Here is an 8269-nt window from a genome sequence, read left to right as displayed (position 1 = left end):
ATTGCTTTATATATTTTGGGTGATTGAATTGTTTATTGCTTCATAGTATTAATTCCGTATAAATTGTGATAAATAAGTTTTTGGAGTTGGCATAGCGTTTTTCAATTTGTATCAAAGCGGGTTCACTCTGTTTGGATTAAATTCCTGAGTGAGATCTATTGACTCCTATTTGCTATGAATACTTCTCAAGGGGAATATGATCTTATAAACTCCTTCAACAATTTGTTGAAAAAATTCACTCTTTTGAGACATCAATACACAAATTGTTTGGAAGATTTTCAAGATCTTAAACATGTGAAAGAATCTATTGTTACTAAATTGTCTGAATCACATGTTTTAATTGATTCTTTAAAATCTGAAAATCTTGTTTTAGGTTCTAAAGTTGATTTGTTAGAGAATAAATTAAAAGAGTCAGACACTCAATTGGAAAAATTCTCTAGCAATTCCCTTGAGAATATGTTGCATACTCAGAATTCTGACTGTGATAAATCTAAGTTAAGTTTTGATTATCATGTTGTTTTGTCTTCTAACAATGATTCTACTTCCAAGATAATATTTGTTAAATCAAAAAAAGTAGAAGACTCTTTGGTTAAAAGAAAAACGGCAGCTGCCTCGACCTCATAAGGTAAGAAAGTTAAGAAAATTCATATTAAACCTTGTGTATCTTACCCCAAGTATAGAGTCGTCCATCCTCCTAGGAATCTACCTCCTAAAAGGTTTATCCCTACTTGTCATCATTGTGGAAAAGTTGGTCACATTCGACCCAACTGTTTTAAATTGAAACCTCATATGCATAAAAATAAAAATTTTGTTTCTAGGAAAGAACCTTTGGGGTTATGCACCATGATGATGGGAGGTTTGTCTAAATTAGACAAGATTGAAAATGTTCACGTCTCTACACCTTATTTCAAGAAGGTTTGGGTTAGGAAGGATTATACCATTTACGCATTGGGGGGGAATGGCAGTGATCTCACCTAAAGATAAGTGAGTCAATAACATGCCTAAGAGATTGTTTTGCAAGAATATCCTTGAGCGTGTTATTTTTCTTTACTTTGCATTTTTTTTTTTTTTTTGCTTTATTGTTTATACATTGCATTGTTTTTGTTGTTCCACTTTTTATATGAAGAGTGTATACATGGTTGTTTTGAGATTCTTGTTTTGAGGCATATTCATAAAGGATTTTTCAAGAAATTCATATATCATGATCTTTGAAAAGCTTGTAGATGAGATGTTGTGTGTGGACCATCAAAATTTTTGTCTACTTGCTAATCAAATGTTCGGGAATGTGTAATGTGTTGTGAAGACCTAGAAGTAGTTATTAAACCAAATCATTATTTTGTAGTGGGACCTATAAGATGTGATAAAAGTTTAATGCTAAAGGACATTCATGTCTTGCCTGTTGTAATCTCAATTCAAGCATGTTGTTTTGTTTTGCATTGCATTTTTGTTTGTTTTGCATTTGTTTTCGTTCGTGTGCATTTCTTTTGTGAAAAATTTCAAAAAGACAAAAATATGTTACTTTGATTGTTTTCTTTTCTTTCTTTTGTCTTATGCACCTAGATAGTCCATTAATTTCTTATGTTGTTTTTTATGGATTTAATTCCTTGCGTCTTGGAATATTCTTAATATACATGAGATGAAAATTTGTGTCAATGGACTTATTTTTGTGGTTACCTAAAGCCTGAGCTTATGTGGTACATTTTGTCTATGCTTTATCTCTTGTACACATTTAAGCTGAAATTGAGGTTTTGTTTCACTTTATTTGTCAGGTCTATTAGGTAACAATATGAGGTTTTTGACTAGTCATATCCTTCAAATTGACCATATGCTAGTTGAACCTAGGGCTTAAAAATTCATGCTTTCTCTTTTGTGAAAAGCACCAAAAGTTTAAGGACACTTTCTGAAAGAAAAAAAATAATCAAGATAGTAAAACAAATAAAATAAAAAAATCATATTCCAAAAGGAATTTATTTCACTGTGTCAAACTTGTGCAAAATGTGTTACAAAGAAAAATGTATAGGATGAGAGTGGCTAGGCCCTAGTATGATAAGGTTTGACTTTTGATTTGATATACTTGTCAAAATCTTATGGTGGTGAAACTTTCTCCTCATTTTGTAAGTTGAAATTTTTTCTCTTTGGATGACTTACACACACATCACACAAGCATGGGTTGAATTGAACATTTTCTTGGCTTGGGTTAAGCAATATGAGTTTCTTGTCATTTCTAGTCTTATGTATATTTTGCATATTTGAAGCATGTTTGGGATATTCATTATGTAATATATGAGTCATTGATGTGTATGTCATGTGTGTTCATTTGACTTTTAAGGGGGAGAAACATGTTTTGGATTTCCAGTTTCTTCTTGTTAATTGAGTCATATATTGAGGGGGGGTTTTGCTGATGTTTATTTATGATCATGCATTATACGTCATTTTTTTTATCATGAGTTTTATTTATGTCTTCTTGTTCCACATATGCCTTAATGTATTTTGTGAAGTGTTTCAGGAAACATGAAGACCTTTTGTCATTCTGTGACAAAAAGGAGGAGTAAATATGGGGAAATGATGGGATTAGCTCGGCATTTTGGTTTTGTCACTGAATTGCCAAAGGGGGAGTTTGTTAGTTTTTGTGTTGGCTTAATTCAGTTTCAAAATACATAGGCTACTGTTTATGGGCTCAAACACTAATATAGAATGCTCAGAATCCAATCTTTACCGTTCATAATATAGATTCATGTGTTATGAACATCCCTGCAAAATTTCAGCTCAATCGGACCACAAACGCTCATCGATAGGAGCAGTTGATCAAGGCTGGACAACATTTCCAAAATGCTGTTTCACCCATTGCATGCCCTGTCCGGACATGCCTTTCCTGGGTCTGAACCGCATTTTCAGAAACTCTATTTTTGCTCCGCAAGGCCCTGTCTGGACAGCCCATTAACCTGTCCAGACACCCTGTAAGTTTTAGGCCCAAAAACGTGATTTTAAGTTGGTTAGGTCTAGGGTTTTGTCGGGGGTATATATACATCATTATAGCAGAGAGATTGACGAATTTTTCATCCCAGAGAGTTCGTCGGAGGCTGTGCTAAGAAAAATCATATGTGGTGAGCATTAAATTGAATCTCTTAGAGTTTTAGTTATTCTTTTGATAAATCTACAGTTGAGAAGTCCATCGGAAGGGTCCGGTAAAGGAGAATCACGTTGAAGAAGATTGTGAGCAAGAAAACGAGTTGTAGGCTTGTTGATCTTACAGAGCCAAGGTCTTGCAAAGGGTTGTAAGTGTTCCTAGTGTCTATAATCCCTGGATAATCTTTTGATAGTGATTTTCTGGGTTTGGCTGCTCTGGAGAGGTTTTACTTTTAGATCGGTTTCTAAAAGTTTTCCTCTTCGTAACCAAAATATGTGTGTCTGCCTCTTTATTGCTTTATATATTTTGGGTGATTGAATTGTTTATTGCTTCATAGTATTAATTCTGTATAAATTGTGATAAACAAGTTTTTGGAGTCGGCATAACGTTTTTCATACTCTAGCTACTTGCCTATCTAACTTATATATTTACTCAAATCTAAAATCTCAGGAAGGTGCATGTTGTCATATCATTCATACTCTCAACAGTAGAGAACGAAAGATAGCCAGCATCATGACCCAATACCGATTCAATAACATGAATTGGATTTCTTTCCAAGAGACCGTCAATTTCCTCCAAAGACCACATATCATTCATTCAATACTCTTGCTCCAAATCCTAAAAACCGCTTGATTATTGTTCAATGTTACACCACTCATCCTTTGCTTCTTTTGTCTGCTACGAACAACTTGGTGTGGCAGCAGCAACAGCCGCTTCAGTTTCTAAAACATGTAGAGTATTACTGCTCCATTCATCTTTCCCATCCTTGTTTCTTAAATTGGGGGTAACAAGTTTCATGCTTATATCTTCTTTGTAATTTGTGCCACCATAGTTTGCCGGAGTTGCTGTTAAACTGATGCTTGATGGGGTTGTTGCTGAACAAGCATCTGGAAAGTTGAGGCGGGCACGAGAACTGTACAGTGCTTTTGCAGCTTTATCATAAGACAAGACAGCATCAACAGCATTTCCAAAACTGCTAAGCCACAACCTTTTTTCCGTTGGCTCACGAATCTCAGCAACCCATTTACCCCATGTCCTCTACCTTACATCTCTGTATTTACATGATGAGTTTTTGGGTCCTCCCTTTCCTTTCATGCATCTCTTCTTCGACCCAATTTTTGGAGCTTTACGAATTGATTTGATCTCATTATTGTAAGCCTCCAGTTGGGCATTACACTCTTCCCACTTGGCGAGAGTCTCAGCAATCGATAGAGTTCGGTCTTCTCTACTTCTCTACTTCCTCTTCTTGCAAGAACATCGTGTTAGCACCTGGATCTTTGCAAAATTCTACACACAGATTGTTCAATGCTTATGCAAAGCAAAAAGGCAATAATCAATTGCAATAAAAGGTATATTAGACTTTAAGAATTAATGCAAAAAGGCAACAATCAATTGCTTTTCAATACTTATGAAAAGAAAAAAAAAAAGGCAACAAGTATCAATGGCAGAGGCGCGTGTTTCCCATGCACGTCATGGCGGCGCGTGTGGTACACGCTCGAGGGCGAAGGCACAAGGATGGAAGAGTACAGATCGTAAAAGGTGATGGAGAGGCGCATGGACGGTTGATTAGTTATTTGAACATAAAAATTTGATTAGTAATTTTATATTTAATTTTTATCTTTTTTTGGAAAGCACGTGTCAATCCTCTCCTTTCGTCCCAATATTTGGCGCTCTTCGCCTCACACTCTTCAATCTTCTCGAACAAGCGTTTGAAGCGAGGGAGAAAAAAAAAATGCGACCCCATTTTTCCCCTAGGGGGTGGCCAGTCACCACTAGGGGCTAGTCTGGGGTGGCCGAAGCCACCCCATGGCCCTTGGAGGTGGTTCGGCCACCCTCAATGGCCAAAGCATTAAAAAAAAAAAAAATGATCTAGGGTGGTTGGCCACCTCATTTTTGCCCTAGGGGGTGGCTTCTGCTACCCTAGATTGGCCGGCTCGGCCACCCCCTAGGTAAAAAATGGGGTAGCTAGCCACCCCTTATTACTATTTTTTTTTTAAAACTATAAATAATTATTAATTTAGTAGTGTGACATATGTCCCATTTGAGGCCTTAAGATTTAAGAAATCTTAAGCCTTTGATTGAATACTCTCAGTCCTAAATGGATTGAAAAGGACCTGTTTTCTATGAGATTACAATATCATGAATAACACCATGATGTTGTTACATCCATATTTGCTATGACGTTTTTTTTCAAGCAATGAGTTGCCATATCACCTTCTCGTTGGACGTGTTGCACATGCCATAAATGGAAACTATTTAGTAAAGTCTTCAAATCATCAATCATATTACCATAACTTCATGATTGTTCTATTTAGTAAAAAAATTTGAAGGAGTTTGCCTATGTTTGACTTTGAAGGAGGTGGTCAGTGGTCAGTGGTCAGTGGTCACACTAGCCCTTCCTTAGACGACCCTTTACATTCCAAATACTTGTTGAAGCATAAGATGGCCTATGTTTCAATTGTGCTTCCAAAAAATTTCCACCCAAGTAATATTAATTGAGAATAATATATTAACAATATTTGAACGTATGCCCCTCCCAAAAAAAAAAACAAAAAAACAATATATATATATTTTGAAAAAAAAAAAAAAAATTGACCATAAAAATTTGATTAGTAATTTTATATTTAACCTCTTTTTTTTTGGAAAGCACGTGTCAATCCTCTCCTTTCGTCCCAATATTTGGCGCTCTCCGCCTCACACTCTTCCTCTTCAATCTTCTTGAACAAGCATTTGAAGCGAGGGAGAGAAAAAAAGAGGGGGATGGAGAAGAGCGAAAGCACATCAGGCGACACGCCTCAGCCATGGCAGTCGTACCACACTGTCTTCACCAACGCTAAAGCAGGCACGTTTCCGTCCTTCCAATTTCCCTTTCTTTTTTGCTACTTTTATCCTTCTATTATATGTCTATTAAATTGACTAACCATTTTTCATCGTTGCCGTTGGTTTGATTTTCTTATGAAACGAATTCAATTATATCTTGGAATTATTGGTTTTTGTGTACTTTTTTTTTTCTTTTAAATATGTGATGTGTTATTTTGTGAGGATTTTAGGTATGGATGGGGTGGACAAAGAGAGAGTGCAAAGAATAGTGTATGAGATGAGCAAAGGATCTAAGTATTTCGAGAATGAGGAACGCAAGGAGGCCTTTACGAGGCGGAAACTCGAGAGCATGCGTGCTCAATGCGCGATGCTCACGGCAGCCGATATATCTAACAATCGGACGGTATTTTCACATATTTTGTTTGTGATGTAGTAAGACATGATCTTAGGCTTTGCCATGTTTTTATTAATGATGTATGAAACCTATTTATGGATAGATTAAATCTTTTTGGTTGTAAATTACAATTGCCATGAGTGCTGACTTTATTACAAATCAGAACTGTCCCTTTTTGTGCTCTGATTACAGAGTAGTGTGCAGAATTCATTTCAAGCATCCCCATTTTTCCCGCCTATGTTGGCTATGTGGGCATTCAGTTTCTGGTTTGTGGTTTATCCTATTTGCAGGTGGCTGATAGGAGAATTTTAGAGCTAGAAGCTACACGTGACTTGACGAGGATTTGGCTGCACGTAGATATGGATGCTTTTTATGCTGCTGTTGAGACATTAAGTAACCCAATGTTAAAGGGCAAGCCAATGGCCGTTGGTGGCATGTCTATGATCTCCACCGCCAATTATGAGGTTTGGGATGCTTACTGAAATCTTTAAAGGAGGTCATTAATGAAATTATGGCTATTTCATGTATACTTCTTTGTTAGTTTTGATGTTTTCGGTCTTTGGATTGACTTGCCAATCCCCTTTTAAAATTTTGATTGCCTTTATCTTCGCTTTGCTTCAGCAAGTTTTTCGTTAAACCTGATCTGATCACCCTGCAGGCACGGAGATTTGGGGTTCGTGCTGCAATGCCTGGTTTCATTGCACGTAAATTATGTCCGGAGTTAATTTTTGTTCCCGTAGATTTTAAGAAGTATACTTATTACAGTGATTTGACTAGGAAAGGTATGATGTTCTAAATTCAAGAAAGATTTGTGATGCAGCTCGTTTGTTAATTGCTGATCATTACTTTGCTTGTATTTCTCGTTGTTAGTTTTTCAGAAGTATGATCCCAACTTCATGGCTGCTAGTTTGGATGAAGCATACCTTGACATAACTAATGTCTGCAAACAAAGGGGCATTACCAGTGGAGAAGTAAGTTAGCGCATATAATTGATTTATTGCCTGTGCATGCTAGATTTTGTATTTTTTACATACCTTCATTGCGTTCATTAATAGTGACAAGCTTTTAATGTTAAACCTCTTGTTTTGGTACTCTGCCTTTGCGAAGATTGCTGAAGAACTCAGAACCTCTGTTTATGAAGAGACTGGTCTTATGTGTAGTGCTGGAGTGGGACCAAACCGCTTACTTGCTAAGGTTCTGCTGGCTATTTTCTTGATATTCTCTGTGTGTGTGTATCCTGCATGGAATCCACCATATGCCTTTTCAACACAAAAAAAATAAAAATAAAAATAAAATTGAGGCATATAGCAAATAAATAGAAGTTTGCATAATTTATTAGAGAACTTCACATTTTTTGCAATAAGGCAAGTCATTTTATTTCATGGGGAAGTTCATTGCCACGAATAGATATTAGGTATATCTACCATAAAATATTTTATTTTAGGTTTGGTGTAAAAGATGGAAGGCTTTTCTTTGCATCTTGAGGGAAGAATTCAACTTTTGGTGGCTGGAAAAATGGTTTTGATAGCATGCTTCCCATTGTATTCAAGTCAAACTACATGCATTGCTTATAGCACAAAACTAGGCCTGCCTATGAAATATAGAGTAGACTGCTTTGAAGTCAAGAATCAAATTGTTTGGAGGTTAAGAAAAGCTGTGATGAGAAGCTTATTGGGGAAGAAAGATAAAAATGAGAATATATGAAAAATTTCAGGAACAGCCCTAAATTCAATCGTAAGATGAGGTTTTGGGGTATATAGTTTAAGATGTGCTTTCTGGAGGTGGCAGAATATTGCTGCCATGTTATGAGTTCTTAAGAATAATACAGAATCACATTATGTGCCCACAGTGTGGTGGTATGCTAGTTAGTAAAACCATAAAATAGGGGAAATCAAATCAAGGACAAGCTTAACATCTGCAATAACTGA

General features: G+C 36.2%; 1 protein-coding gene across 2 annotated transcripts; it reads left to right on the top strand.

Annotated features, from left to right (window-relative positions):
* The first annotated feature begins 5850 nt into the window (after window positions 1-5850).
* Window positions 5851-8242, top strand: LOC132179731 (DNA polymerase kappa-like). 2 transcript variants are annotated; one of them, XM_059592495.1, is made up of 6 exons: window positions 5851-5969; window positions 6178-6350; window positions 6632-6805; window positions 7000-7123; window positions 7212-7312; window positions 7449-8242. In XM_059592495.1, the coding sequence occupies exons 1-6, from the start codon at window positions 5888-5890 to the stop codon at window positions 7620-7622; spliced, it is 828 nt and encodes a 275-aa protein (XP_059448478.1). In that variant the 5' UTR covers window positions 5851-5887; the 3' UTR covers window positions 7623-8242. The 2 variants fall into 2 exon arrangements, with proteins under 2 accessions (XP_059448478.1, XP_059448479.1); XM_059592496.1 differs by lacking the exon at window positions 7449-8242 and having other exon boundaries at window positions 7220-7297.
* Window positions 8243-8269: the final 27 nt, after the last annotated feature.

The sequence above is a fragment of the Corylus avellana genome, chromosome ca4 (assembly GCF_901000735.1).
Source record: "Corylus avellana chromosome ca4, CavTom2PMs-1.0".
Lineage (NCBI taxonomy): Eukaryota > Viridiplantae > Streptophyta > Magnoliopsida > Fagales > Betulaceae > Corylus > Corylus avellana.
This window is presented reverse-complemented; position numbering and strand designations above follow the sequence as displayed.

Bases quoted from the DNA above. Each gene is read 5' to 3' on its own strand.
- LOC132179731 (XM_059592495.1), top strand. From the start codon at position 5,888: ATGGAGAAGAGCGAAAGCACATCAGGCGACACGCCTCAGCCATGGCAG. The intron at 6,351-6,631 runs GTATTTTCACAT...TCCTATTTGCAG, and splicing joins ATATATCTAACAATCGGACG to GTGGCTGATAGGAGAATTTT. The intron at 6,806-6,999 runs GTTTGGGATGCT...ATCACCCTGCAG, and splicing joins TCTCCACCGCCAATTATGAG to GCACGGAGATTTGGGGTTCG.